General features: G+C 45.0%; 1 protein-coding gene across 2 annotated transcripts in view; it reads left to right on the top strand.

Moving 5' to 3' along the window:
• Nucleotides 1-1,392: 1,392 nt before the first annotated feature.
• Nucleotides 1,393-27,921, top strand: part of VARS1 (valyl-tRNA synthetase 1) — a 44,742-nt gene continuing 18,213 nt past the window's right edge. The window contains exons 1-10 of one of the 2 annotated variants that reach the window (XM_044268638.1): nt 1,393-1,411; nt 19,764-20,100; nt 20,188-20,331; nt 21,182-21,296; nt 21,823-21,992; nt 22,079-22,264; nt 22,997-23,124; nt 26,884-27,048; nt 27,136-27,217; nt 27,300-27,419. In XM_044268638.1, the coding sequence (XP_044124573.1) occupies nt 19,786-20,100; nt 20,188-20,331; nt 21,182-21,296; nt 21,823-21,992; nt 22,079-22,264; nt 22,997-23,124; nt 26,884-27,048; nt 27,136-27,217; nt 27,300-27,419 (1,425 nt within the window). In that variant the 5' untranslated portion in view covers nt 1,393-1,411; nt 19,764-19,785. Of the gene's footprint in view, nt 1,412-16,069; nt 16,167-19,763; nt 20,101-20,187; nt 20,332-21,181; nt 21,297-21,822; nt 21,993-22,078; nt 22,265-22,996; nt 23,125-26,883; nt 27,049-27,135; nt 27,218-27,299; nt 27,420-27,921 lie in introns of those variants that run through there. The other variant, XM_044268639.1, reaches the window with a different exon arrangement.

Here is a 27,921-nt window from a genome sequence, read left to right as displayed (position 1 = left end):
TATTACATTACATATTCTATTTTACATTATTACGCTATACTACATTATATTGTATTATATTACCGAATTTTTCGCCCTATAAGACGCACCAGCCCATAAGTCACCCCTAGGTTTTAGAGGAGGACAATAAGAAAAAATATTTTTCATTAGACCTCAGGTCAGACCAGCAATCAGACCCCCAATGTTACTCAGACCTAAAATCAGACCTCAGCTCACACCCAAAAGTGAATGACACCCAATCAGACCTCAGATATGAGCCCCAATATAAATAAGACCCCATTCAGACCCCCAGCCTCATATCAGCCCACATGCCTCTTTTTATCAGCCCCAATTGACCCTTTTTATCTGCCCCCATTTCCTCAGATTTGCCCCATGCCTCAGATGACATAAAGTAAAAAACCACTTACCTCTCCTGCTCCTGGATGCTGCCACCCCTCACCGCCCGCGCTCTTCTTCCTCCTGCTGTCAGCTGTGCTGTGAACCGGCGCGCACAGCCAACAACCGAGGACAAGGAAGCGGTGAGTACAGAGCTTTCAACGCTTCCCGGTACTCCGGTACTAATGAGTGCTTCCATAATGGAAGTGCTCATTAGTATTCGCCCCATAAGACGCAGGGACATTTCCCCCCCACTTTGGATAAAAAAACGGCGTCTTATGGGGCGAAAAATACGGTACTTCATAATATACTATACTACAGTATGTTGTATGACATTATGTTACATATTATTACTTTACAATACATTTTATTATATTATACTATATTTCATAATACTGCATTACAATATACTACTGTATATTACAACATATTAATGTACTTTACAATATAATATTTTACAAAATTATACTATGTTACATACACTATGCTATTTGACTATTATACGCTATACTAGATTACATGGTATTACTTTATATCGATATAACAAAGAGAGGGCTGGGCACTCTCTATATCTGAAGTGAGTGGTGCTTTATTTCATAAAATCTGAAAATTTATACTCCTAAAAATACAATTTAATCAATGACAGGTCTGGCCAGACTAAAACGTAATAAACAATAACTTAGACAATGCTAATAATAATAATACAATCCTAAATTAAGAACAAGGTGCTCCTATAAAACTTGTTTGTTCGTTTTTGATCCAATGTCCAGAATTTTACATAAATAATCGTGAAATTTTCGAGATTGCTCCGAATTTGTCTATATAGTTTATAGTCTGTTAGTGGACAAATCGAGAAAATGTCTTACAGTATATTCGAATAGGACTGTGTGTCGATTATACCCCCATCGCAAATACTTATTCCATCTCTAAATATAGTGTCTACTCATGAAACAGATCTACGTAGGCGGATCCAATGGACAGTCCGCGGCGTCCCGCGTGGTGATTTAAGTCCGATCTTCCGCTGCTGCTTATTCACGTGAGTATCGACTTCAACAAGGAATAGTAATATACAATTTTGCAGAAATATCGAGGGTATCTCGAAAAAGTCCTTTGCCGTTCACTTTAGCAGATTGGATTTTCACTTACTGGCGCCAGTAGCTCCTTTGCGTGTTTCCGGTTCCACAGGCTTATGCGGTCTATTCTCGATACTTTCTTTTCAGAACATTCAAGACTGTGAAACCTCAATACAAGATCATTTAGAAATACAGTATATTGAAGAGTATAGGGCCCAATACTGACCCCCCAAGCATTCTGATTTTATGTACTTACCTTGTATGTGGCACAGCATCAAATGCTTTGGAGAAGTCCAGATATACTACATCCATTGATTCACCCCAATCAAGTCTAGAACTTACCTCCTCATAGAAACTGATTAAATTTGTTTGACAGGACGGATCCCTCATGAAGCCGTGCTGATATGGCATTATTCACTTTTTTTCATTGAGGTACTCCAAAATAGCATCTCTTAGAAAACCTTAAAACAGTTTACCCACGACAGATGTCGGCCTTTAGTTTCCGGGCTCTGTTTTTGACCTTTTTTTGAATATTGGCACCACATTGGCTAAGGGCCAATCCTGTGGAACACTCCCTGTCATTACAGAGTCCTTAAATATCAGAAATAAGGATCTGACTATGACATTACTTAATTCTCTTAGGATACAGGGGTGTATTCCATCTGGTCCCGGTGATTTGTCTATTTTAATCTTTTTCAGACGCTGCTGCACTTCTTCCTGGGTCAGACAGCCACTTTTATTTGACTTTTACATATTCTATTTTTTTTCTTGTAGTTTTTCAATGCTTCCTCGCTACCCTCCTGTTTTGGCGATTTTAAATGCTTTATTTTTGTCATTTATTGCTGTCTTTACATTTCTATCTTCTTTGTTTTTTCTTGTTTCTCACCCTTTTATTCCCATAAGGTATGTACCTCTCACCACGGGTGGATTGGCCATAGACCTTACAGGGAAATTTCCCAGGGGGTGCCTGTCCCAGGGAAGTTTTTGTAGATGTATTTTGTGCATCTGGCAGCAGGATTTTGTGATGCACTGTGGTATTTGGCTTTGTTGGGGTGGTATAATGTGCCACAATATGGTACTACTGGCCCCGTCTACTTGTGTTGGCCCTGCCTTCCATCAATTTGGACCCAACTACAAAACAGGGCCACTTTTAGTATTTTTTCCAGGGCCACTTTAAGTTCCTAGTCCACCCCTGCCTCTCACAATGAACGTTTAGGATGTCTTTAGATAGATAGACAAACAGTATATCCAAAGGATAGGCAGAACTCCAAATGTGGTAAAAGGTGATGACCCGTTTATTCCCAGGCAACGTTTCAGCCCACACACTGGATAGACAAACAGATAGATGCTGTACAAAAATAGCAGAACCAAAAAAGCAAAAAAAATGCGAGGTGCAAGTCCAAGGGGACTTGACCAAATCCCAGTAAATAAAGCAGCAACAAGGCAGCACACTCCAGTGGTTAAAAAGCAAAAGATAGATAGATAGGACAGATAGATAGAACAGATAGTATGAAGTCTAGGTAGCGTGCAACATATTACATAATGTGTATTGGGTGGATCTATGTAAACCTTGGCAGTTTTACGACATGACGGGATGGTTACTGACAGACTTTATAGGGTAGGTGGGTGACGGATTTAAGGAAGGATCTTCACTTACATCACTTCTTAGAAGAGTCTACGTCTTGACAGACACATCATGTGAGAAGCACGGTGGACCCGGACATCAGACTCGTTATTACTGTTTATGTTTTTCTTCTTTATCCTGTCCTGAGAAGTTGCTTCATACAGACAGCAAAATGAAATACCTTAAGTCTTGGGAAAGGTAGGTGGAAATAATTACATGTGGAGAGTGGAGACAGGATTACTCGGGGTAATTAATGTGGGCCATGAAAAGTCTTGGAGATAAGGAGCCTTGTTATTAATACACTGCAATTCTTCTCTCTCACCTCATTACATTTATGTTTTGAGGCATGATTGTCTGATAAATCATTATCATTTTTCATGGTCAGTTTCCTGTACATCATGTATGGGGCATATGTCAGGTGTAGGTGGGATTGATTCCATGTCCTAGACTTGTATCTAAATACCCTGGCACCCCCTTTGCCCCAGGACAAGTCTCACCATCTAAACCCCAGCATACATATTTGACTGGGGACCCTAACCCATTGCAAAATTGCAAATGTTGATGGTTTATACCATCCAACATGTCCCCTACTCTGGAAAAGGAGGCAAAAAGCGCTTATTTCCAACACTTGACGAGGTTGACTTTGGCCTTCAGGCTGGTACCTTTCTTCAACATTGGAGTGGGGAACGCTATAGAGGGTTGACTTGGCTATTTCCTTAAGTCCCATAGTGGTGGCCCTACATGCATGATGCGCTCTCCATTCACCACTATGAGACTTCTAAAAATACTGTTCGGAAGTCTGGCCCTGAAATCTTGCTCTTGTGCCAGCGAGACTTCATGAGATCTGCACTGGGCATGCACCGATGAAGTTTCGCTGACACAAGAGCAAGATTTCGGGGCCATGCATCCCAACAATCAGGATAACAATCAGGATTCCTGATTAATCAGGCCATGAGGGGATTAGCTACAGGTGGGACAAGGTGAAGTAGTGCTCGGAGGGGCTAGGCCAGCCCCTCGGTGCTCAGATCACATTTACTGTGTTGGGCTCCAAGGGGTATGGAGTAACCTATTTTGTGATTGGTGGGGGTCCCAGCAGTACAACCCCAACAATCTAATAGATATCACCTATTTTGTGGATAGGGATAACCTTTATCAACCAGAATACTCCTTTAAGTGGCTGTTAAGCCCTGCCTTTGGCAGTGCTTAATAAGGACCCATCAATTTCACCATAGACCACAATAATAAACCACTGTGGTCAATGGTAGAGGTGATTGAATGATCGAAAGTGCCCTGTGGGGGCTAAAAATATAGTAAAAAATAGTTTTAAAAATATATAAAAAACTGAAATCACCCTCTCCACATTATACATATAAAAATAAAGTTCATTGGTATTTCTGAGTCCAAAATGCCCAAAAACACTGCTTAATGTATTTATCCCGTGCTGTGAACTCCGTAAAGCAAAAATTTATAAAAATGGGCAAACTGACAATTTTTAGCCATATTGTCTGTCTTTCAATTTTTTTTGCATATAAGTGATCAAAAAGTCATTCATACCCTAAATTGCTATTAAGAAAAGCTACAGATTGCAGACTGGCATAAAAAATAAAAAAAAGTTATGGGTGTCAGAATACGGAGACGTAGCAATTTTTTTCAAGTTTTTAAAAATTATCTTAAAAGTAATATAACCATAACAAAAAAAAATACATAAATATGTGGTATCATCATCATCGTCCTGACCTGCAGAATAAGGTTATCATGCAATGTTTCATCATGTGGGGAAAAAATACCCCTAAAATACTCTAATACCCTAAAAACTATTTATCAAAACTGGTGCTAAGGAAAACTGTCTTAGTTGCCCACAGCAACCAATCAGATTCCTGCTTTCATTTTCCAAAGGAGCTCTGAAAAATGAAAGGTGATTGGTTGTTATGGGCAACTAAGCCAATTTTCCTTTACACTGGTTTTGATAAATGTCCACCTACTTCACTCAAAATTCCAGCCAAAATATGGCGGCTGCCGAGGAGAACCATGACTTTCCAACATGCCATGAACTGAGAGCTGGAATCTGGTTGCTATGGGTAATGACTCCACTTTTTAAACCAGCCATTTTCTATGTATTCGGAACTGGGCGATCCCGAGGCTCCAAAACCTACATCAGTCGTCGCGCTTGTCGTGAGGGATTTCTTTCAGGCTTTACAAGGCGACAATAGCGGCGATGGACACGTCAGCCAGATAAAGCTTGTAAAGATCTGGGAGGATTCGGAGATGGTCTTTACGATCTGTAAACGGTGGCTTACACGGCGCAGAACATTAATTACCGTCTCGTTAAGCGTCGGGAAGCACTCAGCTCCTCTTGTATAAGGGATGATGAGCTTGTGACTACATCTGGTGACACAGCCACCCAGGAATGTTCCAAAATGGCCACCGCATAGACGTTCCTGACACCTTGAGGGATCATACAGATTTGTTGGGATTAGCAAATGGATATTTTATGGATTTTCAAAAGTGTTGGAGGCTCATGGCGCAATAATCCGGGGATTACGTGGCGTCTCAGCACAGCATGGCAATGGTTAGGCGGCGGGTATAACCTTGCAAAAAATAAATAAATTAGTTGCTAGGTCTAGTAGACACAGATGAACGCAGGAGGTGAAATGGATGTGCTATACTCCAGGCGGACCTAAACGAGTAAGTCAGAACTTTTACCTATATATATATTTACTTATATGGCAGCGCCATAGTCTACGGTATGTCACGGAGAAGGCAGTATTATACATTAAAGGAGTTGTTCAAGAATGGAGGCAACCCTTCCACAATACCAGACCAGGAAGATGACTTACCTGCTTCCCGGCGCCGGCTCTCCTCTCCTTCTTCTTCTGGCCTGTGATGCTTCGCTGGGCTCCCTCGATGTCAACATCCGGTTTGACATCGCCGCAGCCAATCACTGGCCGTGGCGGAGACCAGATGCCCTTGCATCATGTGACCATTTGTCATGATGTAAGAGGATCCGGTCTCCACCACGGAAAGTGATTGGCTGCGGCGATGTCAAACCGGTCGTTCACAGGATTGCAGGCCAGGAGGAGAAGGCGTGAGGAGACGGCGCCCCCCCCCTTCCAGTCTTGCACAACCCCTTTAAGACAGTCCCTATAATGACTGGAGGATTCAAAGTGACCGTGCATTCACATGGCTGGCATTGACTTCAATACATGCTGTGCAGTACTTCGGGTTACCACTAGGGGAGCTGCCACAGAAGGAGTATATCTTAGGTCTTGGAACGGTTAGTTATTTCTTCAGTTTTTTTGCTCGTTGTTTTAAATAGCGGCAACATCCTGCAGCGGTGTGCACAATCTAATTTACCGTACCTCTCTCTGTCACGCATGCGCTGGCTCTATGTTTTCGGACGATGGGAGGACATGGGAAAACCAGAGTCAATCCACGCTAACACGAGGGGAACACAAAAACAGGGTTGCCAACCAGAATTTTTCTTTATCCTGGACAACTTATCCCAAAATCACGGACAGCTAACATTTTTGAAAAACAGTAATGAATGACGAAGGGGTGCACCATCAATGAGGCCAGGGCAAGATGGGGGCAGGGGAAGGGCCATGGGCTGAAGGGAAGGGTTAAGAAATTGGCATTGGGGAGGGGGGGCGATGTTTCAGTTTTTCAGGAAGGCTAGGTACACCCCTGCCCGGACCACCCTATGTACATACATAACTGTAATTGCAATTAGGCAGAGTGGTATAGGAAGCTGCCAGGCGCCTATGATGTATATAGTATATAGAAGCGATATATGAAGATATAGATATAATAATAAATAATAGGAAGCCACCTGGTGGTCATAGGTGGTACTGCAATCTGGATTGCTTTTTTTTTTTTACATTTTTTGTTGACATTCTAATAAATGAAACCCCCCCCCCAAAAAAAAAAAAAAACTATTTCTCCATGGAGATTTCCACTGTAAGACATTTACAGATTATACACTTAAGAGCTCATGCATACGACCGTATGTATTTTGCGGTCCGCAAAAAATGCGGATGACATCCATGTGCACTCCGTATTTTGTGGAACGGAACGGCTGGCTCCTAATAGAACAGTCCTATCCTTGTCACGAATGCGGACAATAATAGGACATATTCCATCTTTTTGCGGAACGGACATAAGGAAACAGAATGCACTTCCTTTTTTTTCGTAGACCCATTGAAATGAATGGTTCCGCATACGGTCTGCAAAAAAAAAAAAGGAACGGACACGGAAAAAAAATACCTTTGTGTGCATGAGCTGTCGGAGTCGTACACAGGACAGGAGCAGTAGCTAATAGGTGACATCACAAGGGCGCATTAAGCTATCACAGAACAGGCTCCTGTAATATGGGACTCTATGAGTAACCGCTGCCGCTTCTCTCCTCGCCTTTGATGTTGATGTCTTACATCCCAGGAAGCGGAGCCTCGACTCTCACTGCCGCACGTCCTGCTCTGACAGCAGCTTTGGGTTCCTGCACCAGGACAGTGGAAGGGCGACAGGTAGGCAGTCTGCGTGTTATTCTGGGTGTCCTATGGGCGAATTATGGGCAGTGAAGACCGGTCATGTGTGACCTTGTGGATCTTCTCAAACTTCTGTATGGCTGTGTAACTCCAACGTATTGGATATTTTAGCTTCTCTTGTATCAACACAGTATGAAAATACGAGCTTGGAGATTACATTACGTAATAATCACCTTGTGTCGGGTGAAAATTGTGGAGACAGAGCTCACTGAAATACCTACCTCTCTCTGCCGACCCACCAGGGCGGAACTGGGCACCTAGGTGTCACCTGAAGCTCCTGGGCCACAATATAAAACCTTCTATAGGGTCCGCTACCTACCATGTGTGGTACATCATGCAGCACACGGTGCACATGGCCCACACTTCCTCATAGAGAACCTACCTGTCACAGATTTAGGGCTCGTTCACACGAACGTGCCGATTTTGCGGTCCGCAAATTGCGGATCCGCCAAAAACGGCTGCCGCCCGTGTGCCTTCCGCAATTTACGGAACAGGAGGCCCATTATAGAAATGCCTATTCTTGTCCGCAAAACGGACAAGAATAGGACAGGACTCATAATTTTTGCGGGGCCATGGAACATAGCAACGGATGTGGACAGCATCTGTCCATTGCGATTAATTACACAGTGCTGTCCGCATCTTTTGCGGACCCGTTGAAATGAATGGTTCCGTATACGGACCGTATACGGACCGTATGCGGAACGCATAAAACGGTCTGTATACGGAACGCAAAATACATTTGTGTGAATGCGCCCTTATTCTGTCTCGATCAGTTAATGGATTTTAAATCGTACTTGCCAATTTTAGGGGAAAATAAAATTTGCGTACATAAGCCACACCCACACTTTTAGAGCCCACACCTCTTTTTTAGAAATTCACGGCCCATTTTCAAGACCCCCCTCCTCACTGTAATGTATAACGATGAGTGAATCAGTTCTAAAATTTGGTTATTTGACCCGATTTAAATCGACCAAATTTAATTGAAGGGGGTCATGGTAAGGGCTCATGCACATTTTCTTTCCGTGTCCGTTTTTTTAGGACCGTATGCACAACCACTCATTTCAATGGGTCTGCAAAAAAAAACAAAAAACGTAAGTTACTCCGTGTGCATTCTGCTTCCGTATGTCTGTTCCACAAATAAATTAAACTTGTCCTATTATTGTCAGCATTACAGTAAGGATAGGACTGTTCTATTAGGGGCCAGCTGTTTTTTTTTGCTGATCCGTTTTTTGAGGACCGCAAAATACATACGGTTGGGTGCATGAGCCCTAAGAGGGAGATAGAGGAGATTTTACCAGGTGTGACACAGTGAGGGGTTGTGGCTGGCAAGGCAGGTATTTTCCTCCCAGCATGTGATGCTGAGCTGGTTTCCAGCCAGGTGAGGACATATACCGGACCGGAGTATAAGTGCCGGTCCGGGTTTTGGCAGCACCTGGCTCACTGGCTGTCCTTAAATAGGCAGCTGGGCTCAGCAGAGATGTCTCTATTTTTGGGATCTGAGGCTATGTGCCGTGCTGGAGGGCTGAGACCCGCACACTGGGGAAACAAGCCCCCTAAAGCCCGCTGTAGACTACTGGAGGCAGAACTGCCAACAAGGTGACTTGTGTTATATGAACTTTCCATTGTGTGTGAATTAACACCAAGACTGCAAAGTTACTGCTGTTTTGTGCAATTGCCTCAAGTGTGAATAAACAATGACGTTTTGAGGTAAGAACTTGTATTTTGTCCTCTGTACTGCGCCAGCTTACCCTATCTACCAGAGCGAAACACCACACAGGCAATCAGAGAAAATTTTTAAGAAATTCCGTCCATTTGGCCAAATCGGACCCAAAGAATTTTGCTCATCTCTAATAATGGACAGAACTGCACCACACTGGGTTCTCCTCTACCGCCAGGCTGTGATATGTGCCCACCTCTGTGTGCTCCCATCACACTGTGTGCCCCCTGGGGGATCAGGAGGGAGGTGAACAAAAAATGGTGACTGTGTCCACAGCATCGGTGGCGGTCTGGTAGCTGTGATGGGGGTGGGGTGAGCGCAGCGAAATGGTGGGAAAGAGAGTGAGGACTAAATAGCACCTGGGGGGGGGGGCAGACTGAACGGCTGTCAGGCAGAGAGACTGTATCCACCACCAAGCTGAAGATGCTCCCCCCCCCTCGCTTGATTGAGAGGGGTGGACATCCCGGACAATTTTGCGCCTGCGCTGCTGCTGGAGCAGCAACTGCACATGCACTGCAACACTTCCGGAGAGCGGTACACGATCAGTTGCTTCTTCAGTATCGAATGCAGAGCACTTGTGGAGCACCAGCGCATGCGCGAGAATGTCAGGGCCCTGCTTGATGAAGCAGGTCGATTTTTACGAATTAATTCACTGATCTCTAATGGCGTCCTTAAAAATATAACCCACTTTATTATAGGGACTCAGGGGTGGGTGTGATGTGATGGCGTGTGTGTGATGAAAAGCTTGCTGACTGTTGTTGAGCGAACCATAACTGTAAAGTTCAGGTCCGTACTGAACTTTGCGAGTTCAGGTAGCTGGACCCAAACCCGAACTTTGCTGGAAAAGTTTGGGTTTGAGTTCGTTGTTCGGGCATTTAATAAAGCTTTTGAAAGGCTGCAGGGCAGCGCGCTGATATCGACCTCTACCATTCTACACTCGAGCCCGGCCGGGGGGGTGACCCCCCGGTGAAGTGAGTGGATTATTATTAATTTTATTTTATTGTTTTATTATATTTCAATTTATCTCATTTTATATATAATACATTGTTTGAGTCCACACGCGACTCACGCATAATTGTGGGTGGTGCAACTCATAGCATTCTATCTGACACCCTTGAGATTGGCGCTCATTTCCTCACATTATCATTGACAACGGTGTTTTACCCGGGGTGGGTCACTTCCCCTTTTTTTTCCCACCTTGTCACTGCTGTATGCTGATTCTTTGTCTTATTCCTCAGTGTTGAGCCTTGCTAACACTGGAGCAGCCTTCTCCACTACATCACCTCTTCAGACTTTGGTTACATCCACTTCATGGTCCTGTAGGCACCTCTTGTTTATCCTTCTCCTTCAAGGACATACCCTGGTCCTGTGAAGCATTCAGATAACCTCCCTGTTTTTTCTTTTGTTTTCACGTGACTACTTAGTAGTGCAGGGACACTGAAGCGAGGGAGAGTGTTAGGAATCCGGCTATTTGTTTTGTGGGTGACCTATAATGATTTTTTGTGGATCCAATACACCAGCTTTGCACCCCTGACATAGAAATATAATAATAAATCTGGCTGTTAATTCTGTGGGTGACCTATAGGGATGTTTTGTGGGTGCAATGCACCATTTTTGTATCCCTGAAACAAAAATATAATAGTTAATCCATCTGTTAGTTCGATGGGTGACCTATACCCATTTTGGTGTGAGATACACCTGCACTTTATACGTGACAGGGAAATTGATATAGTTAATCTGTCTTTTAGTTTGATGGGTGACCTCAAAGAATGAGGAGAGCATCAAATAAGTGACGTGTCTCTGGTCGTGGTGTTGGTGGAGCTCCTGTTGCAGGGAGAGGACGTGGTCGATCTGTGCCAGCTACACGCCCAAATGAAACACCTTCCTCAGGTGCACGTAGGCGACAGGACGTTCAGCATCATTTTGTAGGCCCGATTACTGGTGTATGAATGGTGAGGCCAGAACAAGTACAGGCAGTAGTAGACTGGATGGCTCACAGTGCCTCCAGTTCCTTCACATTGTCTCCCACCCGGTCCTCTGCTGAAAGCGCAGAGTTGGCACCTGCAGCCCATGGGCATCTGTCTTTCACCTCACCCCCTTGCAAATCAGCCAAGCAGTCTGAGCCCCAAGTCATGCAGCAGTCTCTTCTGCCTTTTGATGACTCTGCTGGCAGGGTTTCCATGGGCCATCCACCTAGCCCTGCCCCAGAAGTGGAAGATGCCCAACCACTTATGTTTCAGGATGTGGACATGGGAGGACCACCGCAGCAAATCTCTGATGATTATGACAAAAGACGGTGTCAACTGCTGCAGCTTTCTGCAGTGTAAAAACCGACAAGGAGGGAAGGGGTGATTTGTGGGTGGAAGATGATGAGGTCCTAGACTCCACATGGAATCAAGGTCATGCAAGTAACGTGTGCAGTACGGAGGAAGAGGCGGTGGTCACACAGCGCCAGCCGCCAGCAAAAGAGGGAGCAGGGTGCAAAAGCAGAGTGTCTATCCCCTAGACAGTACGCCTGCTACTGCCCACCGCACACCAAAGCCCAGCTCCAAGGAGTTCCCTGGAGTGGCAGTTCTTCAGACAATGTGCTAACAACAAGACACGAGTGGTTTGCACGCTGTGCCATCAGAGCCTAAAGCGAGGCATAAACGTTCTAAACCTGAGCACAACCTGCATGACCAGGCATCTAAGTGCAAAGCACGAGCTGCAGTGGAGTAGACCCCTCAAAAACCAAGAAAGGTCTCTGGCCTCCACCACCATCACCCAGCATGTCCACACTGTCCCATGGAAGCGTTCAGCTGTCCATTCCCCAAACACTGGAGAGAAAGAGGAAGTACCCCCCTACCCACCTGCAATCCCTGGCCCTGAATGTCAGCATTTCAAAATTCCTGGCCTTTGAAATGCTGTCATTCCGTCTGGTGGAGACTTTTAAAAACCTTACGTGGTTCCCAGCCGCCACTACTTTTCCAGGCGAGTCATCCCTGCCCTGCACAACCAAGTTTATATGTATAGGCGTACAGTGGCTAGAAAAGCCTAAAGAAAGAGCACCATAGGGTAGTATGTTCCAGTAAGATATGGCTGGTTGATAGAACTAAAAAATGGAGGCCCACCTTAAAGAGTTATGCTATCAATAAGCACAGGTTCCGGAGAGGATGCCCAATCTTCTCCAAGGACAATATTAGTAGGGATATAGCAGGATACAATTAAGGAGCAAAAGGACACTCGCATGAAAAGTAAGAATCTTCTTCTTTATTGAGGTTTTTTTCAATAAAATAACAAAACAACGCGTTTCGGGGGGTACTAAAGCCCCCTTCATCAGGTTAAAAAGACTCAATGCTTTCTGTTGCACTCATTGCACATATTTATAGTCAAACACAAATGAGCATCATGGGGCTGCCCGGGGAGGAGCGTTTCCAGCTGTGCTCCCAACTTTGCATAAACCTCATTTTAATAAAAAAAAGTAGTGATCAGACCAGAGTCCATAGTTTGGACCCCTGTAGAGATACTTCCTTTGTATATTATAGTTGAAAACGAGCATCTCTGTTGCCCCTAATCTTATGCAGCTTTCACCCTCTATGTAGGTGAAATCACACAGAGTGGATCATGTGACCGCTGGGCTGCGGTCACATGGTCCATCGCCATAGCAACCAGACACGCTGCTGGTAGGTTGCGATCCAGCTCGTGTCTGGATGCTTCCCATGTGATCGCATATACAGCGGTCACGTGGTGCGCATCCCCGGGGTTGGAAGCGCCGATCAGCGATCCATCTGTGGCTGACCTGTTGCTGGAAATCCATGTGACTAGCTCCTCATAGGTCACAGAGGGGTCACGTGGGGCATTAGTATGGGTTACTTAGGGATAGGAAATATTATATATCCTTGATTTGTTATCGAGGCAGTTTGGCGCATGTCCTACCGCCACCGAGGATTGCAGGAGATTTCTCGTTGCCTCCTCATCCGGTCAGCGTAACACCTTCACCACCAACTTCAGCACAGCCCGGGGTAAATGACAGCAGGCTGTTTTGAAACTCATCTGTTTGGGGGCAAAACCCCACACCGCGCAGGAGCTGTGGACGGGCATGGAACAACAGACCGATGAGTGGTTTGTGCCGCTGAGCCTCAAGCCCGGCCTTGTGGTTTTTGATAACGGGCAAAATCTCGTAGCAGCTCTGCGGCTAGCCGGTTTGACGCACATCCCTTGCCTGGCGCATGTGCTGAATTTGGCGGTGCAGGGGTTCCTGAAAAATTATCCCGATGTCAGAGCTGCTGCGGAAAGTGCGGGCCGTCTGTTCGTTCTCACCCTGCTGCTGCTCGCCTGTCAGCGCTGCAGCATAACTTCGGCCTTCCCGCTCACCGCCTCATATGCGACGTGCCCACCAGGTGGAACTCCACCTTGCACATGCTGGACAGACTGTGCGAGCAGCAGCAGGCCATAGTGGAGCTTCAGCTGCAGCACGCACGGGTCAGTCGCACTGCGGAACAGCACCACTTCACCACCAATGACTGGGCCTCCATGCGAGACCTGTCTGCTGTGTTGCGCTGTTTCGAGTACTCTAATATGGCCAGTGGCGATGACGCCGTTATCAGCGTTACTATCCCACTTCTATGTCTCCTTGAAAAAACACTTTGGGCGATGATGGAAGAGGATGTGGCCCAGGAGGAGGAGGAGGGATCATTTCCATAGTTATCAGGCCAGTCATTCACAAGTGGCTCCGAGGGTGGGTTCCTGCACCAACAGAGGCCAGGTACACAATTGTTCAGCCAGGACACAGTTCTGGATGATGAGGAAACGTGTTCACAGCAGGGTGGCACCCAGACCAGCTCATGGGCATCACTGGAGCGTGGCTGGGGGGATACAGACGATACGCCTCCCACAGAGGACAGCTTTTCGTTGCCTCTGGGCAGCCTTGCACACATGAGCGATTACATGCTGCAGTGCCTGCACAACGAGCACCGAGTTGCCCACATTCCAACCAGTTCTGATTACTGGGTGGCCACTCTGCTGGATCCCCGCTACAAGGACAACGTACCATCCTTAATTCCGTCACTGGAGCGTGATCGTAAGATGCGCGAGTACAAGCACACGCTAAAGACGCGCTGCTGGTGGCATTCCCACCTGACAGCGGGGGGCACAGTGGAAACACAAGGTGAAGGCAGAGGAGGAAGAAGTTACCAACGCAGCTGGGGCACCACCAGCACATCAGAAGGCAGGGTTAGCATGGCCAAAATGTGAAAAGCTATGTCAGCACGCCACAACAACCAGCACCACCAGCTGATATGGAACGTCTTAGCAGAAGGCAGCATTTCACTAACATGGTGGAGCAGTATGTGTGCACACGCCTACACGTACTGAATGAGGGGTCTACCTCCTTCAACTTCTGGGTCTCCAAATTGGGCACATGGCCTGAGCTTGCCCTTTATGCCTTTGAGGTGCTGGCCTGCCCTGCAACCAGTGTATTATCTGAACGTGTATTCAGCACGGCAGGGGGCGTCATCACAGACAAGCGCAGCCGTCTGTCCACAGCCAATGTGGACAAGCTCACGTTCATTAAAATGAACCAGTCAGGGATCCCACAGGACTGGACCTTGTGCAGAATATACATGTATACCTGCCTTACCCAACCATTGCTATACTCCATTGCACTTTCTCTTTTCTATTTCCCAATGTTTTGGGGTCTTCTCAAATTGATAAAAAAAATAAAGGAAAAATAAATAATAAAAAAACAGTGTTGGCTACCTCCTCCACCTCCTAGTTCAAGATTATTATTTTAATTTTTTTTCTATTCTGTGTTATTTTAAGTCATTTCCCGATCCACATTTGTTTGCAGGGCAACTGTCCTGCTCTTACCCCCATTTTGCTTTCTTTAGCAGCATTCTAGCCCTTACTACAACTATTTTACAGCCATTTTAGTGCACCAAAGTTCAGGTCCCCATTGACTTCAATGGGGTTCGGGCCCTGAACCCGAACATCCATAACCAACAGCAGTCAGCAGAACTGTGAATGTAGCTCTGGAGTATCATAAATCAGCAGAATTTGGAATGCAGCTCTAGGGTATTATATTATAACTCAGCAGAACTGATTTGATCAACCGCATGTCCAGTAATCCGTGCAATGAGCCTGGATCAGTATGAGCGCTGGTGAACCGCATTCTGATGACGCTGATGGCCAGAGTCGGTCTTTTCTCCCCCAGATATCCGTCCGATATATTTTATCCGATTATGGCCACATCCCATCACCTACGTCTGATGCAAAACTCCCTTTTGAGGCAGCAACTTGCATTGGGCAAGGCTTTGTAAGAGCACTTCTGTTCAAGCGCATGAGTCAGCCCCATTCTCTATATTACCCTGACATCTTCATATTGAACCACCTGCAGCATCAGCTTTGAAGTGTAATAATAAGTATTCCTGGTAATGGACAGGAAGGCTGCCTGACTCAGAGGAGGATGGCGCTGATATTGCATCAGCTGTAATAACCAGGTTTCACCACCAGAGGTCGCTTCACTAGCCAAGATAGCGGGCTGCCCCACATATTGCCTGTAGGTAATGATCGTTGTCACTATCTGGTGTCTCGGTGTAGAAAATCCCAGTGAATGTACTTCAGAGACAACATGGCAGTGGTTAGTGTTAGTGTATTCAAAGATATAGGGAAAGAGAAAGAAAAAAATATATTTAGAAGGCGACATTGGATACAGGCGAGAGCTTCAGACAGCTCACTAAGGGCAAATCGGGGTCCATTGACGCTTGCCGGTAAGGGCGGAAGTAGGAAGTGGGGGAAAAAAAAAGAAAATACACGTGGGGGGAATGTGCGTGACGTCACTGACGAGGAGCTGAGGAGAAGTGAGTGTGAAAGTGAGGGTACCGGGGTATTGGGGGAATGTGGGGGAGGGGGTAACAGTGCGGCAGGTCAGAGACAGAAGTCACTTCTACGCCAAACCCAGGGGGACTACAAGTCTCAGAAGGATATCCCCTTGCCAGCTGTCATATGACCTGTGTGTGGCATCGTTAGCTATCAGTGCAGGTAAAATGCATCAGTCTGAACCCACAGCGCTTCATTCAGACAGGATGCAACTGTAACAGATCCCCAGCTGTCAGAGAAGCTGTACATAATGTAAACAAGATCGAGTCAGTTCACTGACAGCAAGCAGAGAGACTGAAAATAGGGAGGAATTAAAACACAGTGGCGGGAACAGGTCCAGAGATCTTAAAGGGGATGTCCACCTTTTAGATCTTGATGGTCGGTCAGGATAGGTGATCAGCGGTGGTGGCCGGTGGGATTCAGTTTTTATACATATATAATCTGACCCGGGGTCCCCACTGCTTTCCACTTACTGCTAACTTTTGTATTCGACTAGAAAAATATAATTATTTTTTTTTAATGCGACACACGGCTTATTTTTAGTCATATCTCTTCACATTTTGTTTGGGGAAAACAGAAAAAAAAAAAAAAACCAACAACTCAAAAGTCAGAGCTCCTTATTCTTTAAAGGGGTTCTCCGGGGTTTTAATATCAGATCGGCGGGCACCCCCCACCGATCAGCTGTATGAAGAGCAGGCGCCCCCCATCTCCCTTCCTGCTTGCCATAGACATAGCAGGAGACAGCACTGTGCGCCTTCTCTTCACACTGCTCATCTGCAGGGGGGGGGGGGGGGGGGGGGGGGGGTGTTGTTGTTTCCGGACCCCCACCGATCTAATATCAATGACCTATCCTGAGGACAACTCATCAATATTAAAAGCCAGGACAACCCCTTTAAACCTGCAAACTGCCACCAAAATAATGATTAAAGTGAGTTCCTTATTTCGTGTCGGTCAGGTTGATATAAAAAGTCTACACACCCCTGTTATAATGTCAGGTTTCTGTGACGTAAAAAAAATGAGACAAAGATATCATTTCAGAACTTTTTCCTCCTTTAATGTGACCTATAAACTGTACAACTCAATGGAAAAACAAACTGAAATATTTTAGGTAGAGGGAAGAAAAACTATATACAAATAACATAATATTGTTGCATAAATGTGCACACCCTTAAACTAATACTTTGTTGAAGCATCTTTTGATTTTATTACAGCACTAAGTCTTTTTGGGTATTAGTCTATCAGCATGGCACATTTTGTCTTGGCAAGATTTGCCCACTCTTCTTTGCAAAAACACTCAATCTGTCAGATTGCGAGGGCATCTCCTGGGCACAGCCCTCTTCAGATCACCCCACAGATTTTTAATCGGATTCAGGTCTGGGCTCTGGCTGGGCCATTCCAAAACTTTAATCTTCTTCTGGTGAAGCCATTCCTTGGTTGATTTGGATGTATGCTTTGGGTCGTTGTCATGCTGAAAGATGGAGTTCCTCTCCATGTTCAGCTTTCTAGCAGAAGCCTGAAGGTTTTGTGCCAATATTGACTGGTATTTGGAACTGTTCATAATTCCCTCCAGCTTAACTAAGGCCCCAGTTCCAGCTGAAGAAGAACAGCCCCTTGGCATGATGCTGCCACCACCATGCTTCACTGTGGGGATGGTGTTCTCTTGGTGATGTGCAGTGTTGTTTTTGCACGAAACATATCTTTTGGAATTATGGCCAAAAAGTTCAACCTTGGTTTCATCAGACCAGAACACCTTTTCCCACATGCTTCTGGGAGACTTCAGATATGTTTTTGCACAATGTAGCTTGGCTTTGATGTAGCAAAAGGCTTTCGGCTAGCCACTCTACCCCATAGCCCAGACATATGAAGAATACGGGAGATTGTTGTCACATGTACCACACAGCCAGTACTTGCCAGATATTCATGCAGCTCCTTTAATGTTGCTGTAGGCCTCTTGGTCGCCTCCCAGACCAGTTTTCTTCTCATCTTTTCATCAACTTTGGAGGGACGTCCAGTTCTTGGTAATGTCACTGTTGTGCCATATTTTCTCCACTTGATGATGACTGTCTTCACTGTCTTCCATGGTATATCTAATGCCTTGGAAATTCTTTTGTCCCCTTCTCCTGACTGATACCTTCTAACAATAAGATCCCTCTGATGCTTTGGAAGCTCTCTGTGGACCATGGCTTCTGCTGTGGGATGTGACTAAGAAAATTTCAGGAAAGACCAACTAGAGCAGCTGAACTTTATTTGAGGTTAATCAGAGGCACTTTAAATGATGGCAGGTGTATGCTGACTCCTATGTAACAGGATTGTGAATGTGATTGCTTAATTCTGAACACAGCTACATCCCCAGTTATAAGAGGGTGTGCACACTTATGCAACCACATTATTTTATTTTTATATTTTTTCTTCCCTCCACCTAAAAGATTTCAGTTTGTTTTTCAGTTGAGTTGTGCAGTTTATAGGTCACATTAAATGTGGAAAAAGTTCTGAAATGATTTATCTTTGTCAAATTTTTTTACATCACAGAAACCTGACATTATAACAGGGGTGTGTAGACTTTTTATATCCACTGTATACATGTGTAGTTTCATGTAATGGTGATGGTTTTGGTTGGCGTAGGCATTTTTATTAGTTTATTTTGTTATATTTGTATTTTATGATTAATATCTTTTAATATGATCCCCCAGGAAGTCCTTAAAAAACCTGGGGGACATTACAATTCAGATTTTTTAATTTATTTTTTCCATTTAGTTTGCACTTTTCCACTATCATTGGGGGCACTGCTCACAGGCAGAGCTGATCGGGGTCTCCTAAAGCCGGATTTTTTGCGACTTTCGTGTCGCGATCGCAGCATGTCACATGTCGCAGTGCCATAGACTGTCATTATAAAAATTGTTGCACGACTTTTGTGTCACGCAACAACTGTCGCCGCGTAGCCCTAGCCTTAGACAGGCCAATTGTCAGACAGTTTATCGTTGACAATCATTCTGGGTTCCTGTCCGGCAGGACTGGGGTCACCAACCTTGGCTGCGCCGGTCGGGGATTGTGCTGTAGAGTCAAAACTGATGAAACTTTTTAATAAATACCAATAGCCGTCTTCATGGATATGCTCACTTCCAGTCGACATCCCAAAGCTTAATGCTTCTCACAGCTGAGGGTTTGGAATTCTGTTTTCCTGTTCCAAAGCATAAGGCAACCATAATTCCTGCTGTGACTTATCCATCACGTGAGCTCGATGGACCCCATAGGCGTATAATGGGGGCGGTCAGGTTTCGTCATGGTGTCCGCTTGCTGTGCTGTATTCTTCTGGCAAATACGACAGGTTTTTCGATAGAGGCTCCAAGCAGATTGGCCTCCAAACTGATGAGTGTTACCTTCACTGACACACTGTAACAAACAGTGAAAAGAGATCTCTTGACTCTGATCAGCCAGATTCTTGTAAAGCTCCCCCATAGAGCAGGATACGCCGATCTGCCTCTGGTACCCGTTGTTGGGGAGACAATAGATCTGTTCTAGTAGTACTGTCTCCTGACTGCCGCTGTAGTAGTGTTACTCAGTGTCCCCTTTCTCCGCAGGTATTGGCTTCCCCCTTCCACCATGTCAACGCTCTACCTTCCACTGTCTTCTACCTCAGACCCACGATGCATCTGGGTGCGCATCTCCGGACAGTACTCCCCCCACCCTCGGCCGGCCGTGCAGGAGGTTGAGACTGGGCCTCGCGGTCTACCCCTGCCATGCCTGCTGTCTCCTTCCACCGGCTCAGTATGGGGCACCTGGGCCGTGTCGTACATGCTGGCTCCTGAGAGTCTCTCGGGGCGAGGGGATCCCCGAGCGTTCTCCCTCATTAAGCAATGGGTGAACTACGCAGAATCTGACTTGTTGCCGGCTGCCTACGGCGTGGACCATAAGCAGGTGAGACTCGGTGGGGGCTTTACAATGGACGTTCTTGGATTTTTGACGTCCTCCTGTTTTCTTATTCTACTTTTGATTTTGTCACAGACAAAAGAGCGCTCTCGCCTGGAGCTTCAGAAGATACTGGAGGTCCTAGAAGGTCACCTCAAAGTGCGAACGTACTTAGTAGGCGAGCGCCTGAGCCTTGCAGACATCGCCGTGTCCTGTTGTCTCATCCATCCATTCGACAACGTGAGATTTTCAAGTCTATTTTGCAGGAGGTGGTTCATCTTAAGGGGTCCCTCGGTCAGACCCTCTCATGTGGTCAGACCTGCAGAGGGAAGCATACTTACCTGCTACCTGCCACAGGGTTTAGTTCCAGTTATCTTAGGCCTCATGAACACGACCATATTTTGTATCTGTGTCCGATCCGCATTTTATTTTGAGGATTTGCCAAAAACCCAACTGTCCTCTCACAACCCCTCTAATGGAGTATGACCGCAACTTTTAAAAAGTCACAGTTGATAAATCCTGTGTAAATCAGTGGAGAGGCTATCCACAGCCCCTGTGGCACCCACTTTTTAAAGATGGAGAGGAGTCAAAGTGCAAAATGTTGGAAACGTTTTGAGCAAATAAGACCCAAAAGCCCTATTTTGTGACCTTTTGAAGGCACAATGCAGGAGCGCAGAGCTTGATAAAGGCCCCCCATGTTTTTGTGCTGGCCTCCTCTATCGTGGGGCATGGGCACATCCATGTAAAGGTGCCCTAATAACAAGGGCTTTGTAATGACTGGTGCCCTTTAAATTCCACTCCCTTCATGGTCTATAAGCACAGCTGTGGTACGTACATGTCCTTCCAGGGTGTAGTATATGGATGTAAGTGTACGCACAGGCCTGGACCAGACATCGTCTTTAGTCACATAACTGTAGTTCACCAGGTACATAAGAGTCATGGGCAGATCTGGAATTTTCCTCCAACCTTGGCGCAACTAACAACCGTAGAGGGCCCGTGGCACTGCAGGGAGTGGGGTGGTCTACAAAGGGTAAGGTGTCAGGCCTGAGGTCACCATGGACTATAAACCCTGTCTCGCTGCTCCTTCCAGGTCATCTCTCCTTCCCTCAGACAGTCTATTCCTAATGTCACCCGCTGGTTCCTGACCTGTGTAAACCAGCCGCAATTCAAGGAGATTTTGGGACAAGCGACACCACCGAGTGAAGGTAATGACCTCTATGCGACTCTGCCCTGGTTTGCAGTTTTTATATGTTTTTATCACTTGCTATTTGATTATCTGATCCTCCGACCCATCTGGTTAGGCGGCCTCCACACCCAGGTGGAGAACGAATGAGGAGGTGGCCAGGCCATTATCTTCTGTTGGAGTTGAAGGGATTGTCCAGCATTCTTCTAAACACAGCGTCACACCTGTCCACGGGTTGTTTGTGGTACCACAGCTCAGATCCATTCAGTATCCTGGTTCAGAGCTGGAAAACCAGACAACCCATGGACGGGCAAGGAACAAATTTCGAAACAATGCAGGTTTTTTAATTCTAGATAACCTCTCCCTTTTAAAGAAATGATTTGTCCATTTTATAGACTAGAATGGAGAGAGACATTCATGGTCTATTTGGGAACCCTGCAACCTCACCAGCCAGATTGGGAGTCACTGTACCCCTGTTCTCCTTCCTATAGGTGCGCATCTCCCTCAGCCTCGGCCGTATATAACCTACATCTTGTCTTTCATCCCAGAACCCAAGAATGACCGTAACTCTCCGGCTGTCACCGCAAACACTCCTGCCGTTAACGGCCCTCCCAAGACTGCTGCCCAGCTGAAGAAGGAGTCCAAGAAGAAAGAGAAGCTGGAACGGTTCCAGCAGAAGCAGGAGAAGCAGGAGAAGATGAAGGAGCAGCAGACAGAGGTACAGAGGTCGCACTTGTGACCATTAGTTTTTATTCTGTTCTTTCTTTTTAACGTTTTGTCTTTTCTTATGCTGCCCAATCACAGAAGAAACCAAAAGTCGAGAAGAAAGACAAGAAGGATCTCGGTGTGATCGCCTATGATATTCCAACCCCTCTAGGGGAGAAGAAGGACATCTCGGGTCCTATGCCGGAATCGTATAGTCCTCAGTTTGTGGAGGCTGCTTGGTATGCGTGGTGGGAGAAGGAAGGATTTTTCAAACCAGAGTTTGGGGTGAGTATCATGTTTTCCTTGTTTTATCAGATATTTGCTTAAAGGGGCTGTCCAGGATTTTAATATCTAAGGCTATCCTCAGGGTAGGCCATCCATATCAGATTGGGGGTTGACTGACACCCCACACCACCACTGAGTTCTGCCCCTGGAAGTTGGTGCCAGAACTACACAGCTCCGTCCATTGTACAGCGCCGCTCCCGTTCACTTTAGTGGTAACGGTGCTGAGGTTACCAGCATCCTCCACCACACAATGGACGGAGCTCTGTAGTTCCGGCATCTGAGCTTTTGTGATACAGCTTCTTGGCAGGGCCCCCTCACCGATCTGATATTGATGGTCTATCTTGAGGATACACCATCAATATAAAAATCTTGGCATACCCAATTTAAAGCACATATTAGCTTTGGGCAAGCGGCTCAGTGGTTATCTGCAACTGGCATTCTCAGTGCTCAGTTTCCCTGCAGTGCCTCCACAGGGGAAATGAAGCATTACACAGCTCTCATTGATATCAGCTGGTTTTCATGTAACGCATGGACACACTAGGTCCTCCAACCCTGGTTTTGTTCGCATATGTTCCATCCACTGATGGATTGGACGCATGTAGGAACCTAGTGAAAAATCTGCATGTGCGATCTTTGATCAGTCCAGTGTCTCCTCGATCAATATAGCTCCCTGGACTTCATATAGCCTCTTCATGTCGGATCAGCTTCAGCTCCTTTATCTTTGTCTTACAGAGAAAAAGTATCTCAGAACCCAACCCAAAGGGCATGTTTATGATGTGTATTCCTCCCCCAAATGTGACGGGCTCCCTGCATCTTGGCCATGCCCTCACCAACGCCATCCAGGACAGTCTGACCCGCTGGTGAGTACCCATCAAGAACTTAGGTGATCCGAATCAAGCATTAGAGGCAGGAGATTTATTTTTTTATTTTTATAGTGCAATGTCCAGTAGATACAAAGCTTTCAAATGGTTCAAAAATGTATATAACAAGCACCTCACTGAAAAAGGCATAATACTTGGACATAAATAAGGCTTCTAAAAGGTGCAAGGTGCACGGATATGTGTAGTGCACCGTGTGGGCTACCAGCCTATTGGTCACATCTCGCCTAGCACAGCCCACAAAGCACTGATACCCATTGGGCTGTGTTAGAGAGATGAGATATTATTTAATATTTTGGATGCAATCCGAGTGGACGGTCCTCATCGTCTTGCCATACTTACTGATACAAGGGCATCCCAGCAGGATGCAGCGAGGCCCAATAAATATGAGGTGTATAGTTGTCGGGTATATAAAGCAAATGCTTTATATAAATGTAAAAAAAAAAAGAGAAATTATGCAAACTATATTGACCCGTTAGATGGACATAAACATCTCAAAAAGAGTTCAATCGAGAACCTGATTATTTTGTGTAATCAGTAAAACAGAGTACAAGCGTCTATGCAAAAATATAAATGGTTTATTATACAATAGGTTAAAATACAAACAAAAATTAATAAACATAAATTTCAATAATATACAATGATATGCAGTACCCAGAATTCACCACTATATGATACCAACAAAGCACTACTCAACCAACACAAGAATATTATGCAATACAGCTTTAAATTTGTAAGAGATATACAATCAATGGATTATGCGGAAAACTCAATCAAGAAGATGACAGATACGAGCCCTTGCTCCGCCCAAAATGATGACCAATCTTCGGATAATGGTAGTATTGCAACAAAACTTATAAATTATTGGCTTGATATCAAACTAGGGAATACAAAGATTCCCAACAAAGAGTTTCTCCAATATTATCCCCTTTTTTCAGTTATATGCATCGTAACTGAAATCGGAGAAAATACTGATGTAGCAACTAACGTTACACGTCCGCAAATGAGCGGGTATCTGGCTAAGTATCATACCAATTAATTTAGATCAATACTACGTAAAAACAAAATATACATTACCCAAGGGTCAAGTGATGTGCAGAGTCTTGGGGCAGCCAGCTCTCAAGAGTTTTTCCCTATAATCCAAATGATTCTCCAGATATCTATTTCTCTTTTTCCTTCTTTTCCTTTTCCTTTTTTTTTTCTTTCCTGGTATCTGGTTTCTTAACCCAAAAATTATCAGAAGAACCCGCCCTCCGAATTTGGAACTTTCCAATCATTGTTGGATGGGTGTGTGCATTGATAAGGAGCATGACGTCATAATACTACCCAGAATGCAATTTTGCTACTAATGTAGTATTAACTGCTCATATCTAGGTGGCACTGTTGTATAAGCAATAAGCATCATACTATTAAGGGTTAACTCATACATGCCTGATATTTTCAATACTTCACACCTCTGACATCTGGAGGCCTTGTCTTAAGGCCGAGGGACTAACTTTGATACATGAATGTATACTTTGTGGAACATCTAGACAATTCTCACACTGTGGAATTCATGTTCAGATAGGAAAAACAATGAAGCCTCAGAATCTGCAGGTGTGGTGTATCTTCTAACTTTCTAAATGTATACTATATTGTTACAATAACACTAGCTTTTGAACAGCACAGTAATCCTCTCATGGACTTACTTTGGCCTACATGAAAATCCATACAAAACAGTGACTATAAATCAACATTGCTCTTAAAGGCGATGAATACCCATTATAACTAAAATAATACCCATTATTACTATGAAAAAGCACAACATAGTATAGCATGTACAGTCATGTGAAAAAATTAGGACACCCTTTGAAAGCATGTGGTTTTTTGTAACATTTTTAATAAAAGGTTATTTCATCTCCGTTTCAACAATACAGAGAGATTAAAGTAATCCAACTAAACAAAGAAAACTGAAGAAAAGTCTTTTCAAGATCTTCTGTAAATGTCATTCTACAAAAATGCCTATTCTAACTGAGGAAAAAGATAGGACACCCTCACATGTATTCCCTCTTAAATTGGCTCAGATCTCACACAGGTATATCACACCAGGTGCACATAATTAGTAGATCGTTACTCTGCATGTTGAATGAGGCTTGCCCTATTTAAACCTCAGACATTTAGTTTGGTGTGCTCCTGACTGTTGAAGTGAGAGTGAGCACCATGGTGAGAGCAAAAGAGCTGTCAGAGGACTTCAGAAAAAAGATTGTAGCAGCCTATGAGTCTGGGAAGGGATTTAAAAAGATCTCAAAAGATTTTGAAATCAGCCATTCCACTGTCCGGAAGATAGTCTACAAGTGGAGGGCTTTCAAAACAACTGCCAACATGCCCAGGACTGGTCGCCCCAGCAAGTTCACCCCAAGAGCAGACCGCAAGATGCTAAGAGGTCTCCAAAAACCCTAAAGTGTCATCTCGAGAACTACAGCAGGCTCTGGCTACTGTTGATGTAGAAGTACATGCCTCTACAATCAGAAAGAGACTGTACAAGTTTAACTTGCATGGGAGGTGTGCAAGGAGGAAACCTTTGCTTTCCAAGAGAAACATCGAGGCCAGACTGACATTTGCCAGAGATAAAGTTGACAAAGACCAGGACTTCTGGAATAATGTTCTTTGGACAGATGAGTCCAAAATTGAATTATTTGGACACAACAGCAGAGGACATGTTTGGCGTAAACCAAACACAGCATTCCAAGAAAAGAACCTCATACCAACTGTGAAGCATGGAGGTGGAAGTGTCATGGTTTGGGGCTGCTTTGCTGCAGCAGGACCTGGTCAGCTCACCATCATAGAATCCACGATGAATTCTACTGTGTATCAGAAGGTGCTTGAAGAACATGTGAGACCATCAGTTAGAAAATTAAAGCTGAAGCGGAACTGGACCATGCAACATGACAATGACCCAAAACATACTAGTAAATCAACCAAAGATTGGCTGAAAAAGAAGAAATGGAGAGTCCTGGAATGGCCAAGTCAAAGTCCAGATTTGAATCCCATTGAGATGCTGTGGGGTGACTTGAAAAGGGCTGTACGTGCAAGAAACCCCTCAAACATCTCACAGCTGAAAAAGTTCTGCATTGAGGAGTGGGGTAAAATTTCCTCAGACCGATGTCGAAGACTGGTAGATGGCTACAAGAACCGTCTCACTGCAGTTATTTCAGCCAAAGGAGGTAACACTCGCTATTAGGGGCAAGGGTGTCCTATCTTTTTCCTCAGTTAGAATAGGCATTTTTGTAGAATGACATTTACAGAAGATCTTGAAAAGACTTTTCTTCAGTTTTCTTTGTTTAGTTGGATTACTTTAATCTCTCTGTATTGTTGAAACGGAGATGAAATAACCTTTTATTAAAAATGTTACAAAAAACCACATGCTTTCAAAGGGTGTCCTAATTTTTTCACATGACTGTATCTGTGACACTGAAGGTAGCCGATCTCCTCAGATAGCTATCTTTTTCAAACCGCATTCATCCTGGGCTTGGCCCAAGTGTGCGTGTGTTTCTCAGTAGAGACAGGTATAAGCCGCTGCCTGACACCTCTAGTAGCAACTTTTCTGCACTTGAGAACAAATGGATGGTGCCTGTCGGAATCCAGCTGCCTAATCCTCATCTTCCTCAACTTCTTCTGTTGAGGAAACCCCGAAACTGGTGGGTTCTTCTGACCTTTATCTAATGTCTATGGCCAACTTAACCCCCATTACTTTCCCTTAAGGCATCGCATGCAAGGTGAGCTGACCCTGTGGAACCCTGGATGTGACCACGCAGGGATTGCTACTCAGGTTGTGGTGGAAAAGAAGCTCTGGAGAGAACAGAAGAAGACCCGCCATGACCTGGGCAGAGAAAAGTTCATAGAGGAGGTCTGGAAATGGAAGGGAGAGTGAGTCATGGCCTGCTTTACCCATCATTGTTCCCATTAGCTATATATATTATGGCCTTCACACCATCTTCCTTCTCTTCTTATCAGAAAAGGTGACCGGATCTATCACCAGCTGAGGATTCTTGGTAGTTCATTGGACTGGGATCGAGCTTGTTTCACGATGGAGCCAGTAAGAAGCCACCATGTTCCTCCAGTTCTTTCCATTTGAGAATATTCTCCCAATTAATAATGTTCTTGTTTCCTTATCTCAGAAACTATCACAAGCCGTCCAGGAAGCTTTCATTCGTCTGCATGAAACCGGGATTATCTATCGCAGCAAGCGACTGGTCAACTGGTCGTGCACCCTCAACTCTGCCATATCGGACATAGAGGTGAGTGGCTGGAGGAGCAGATATTTGGGACACTCATAAGTTTAGGGTTGTTGAAGACTTTCAAGTGTTTTTAATTGCCTTGATTTAATCTGCTGGATTGGTGAAGTGTAGGTTTCTTCCTCTGCATTTAAGATCTCCTCTTGCTGTCGGGAATAGAAAGATTCTTGTTGACCTTCAAAGGCTGAAGACATGCATACTCCGGTCAAAGAGCAATGCCTATGTCAGTCGGCTCATCGTCAGGACAGGTTTTCAGCCTTTAGTTGAGAACCAAATAGTTGCAATTCAATGACAGCAAGTAGAGATCTTGAAACTGAAGGAAATAAACAAGTATATTAGAAGTTATGTATTGATTAAAGCTTTATTCCCATCTAAGACAACAGGGGCATATCGCCAGGATATGTCCCCATTGTCTGATAGGTGTGGGTGTCTTCTCTGGGACCCAAGAATGGAGCGGGAAAGGTGGTGACCGCAAGACCCTGGGGGGGGAAACACCGCGCTTGTG

Source organism: Bufo gargarizans, chromosome 9 (genome assembly GCF_014858855.1).
Source record: "Bufo gargarizans isolate SCDJY-AF-19 chromosome 9, ASM1485885v1, whole genome shotgun sequence".
In the NCBI taxonomy this organism is placed as follows: domain Eukaryota; kingdom Metazoa; phylum Chordata; class Amphibia; order Anura; family Bufonidae; genus Bufo; species Bufo gargarizans.
The sequence above is the reverse complement of the archived record's forward strand: the minus strand, read 5'-3'. Positions and strand labels throughout refer to the sequence as shown.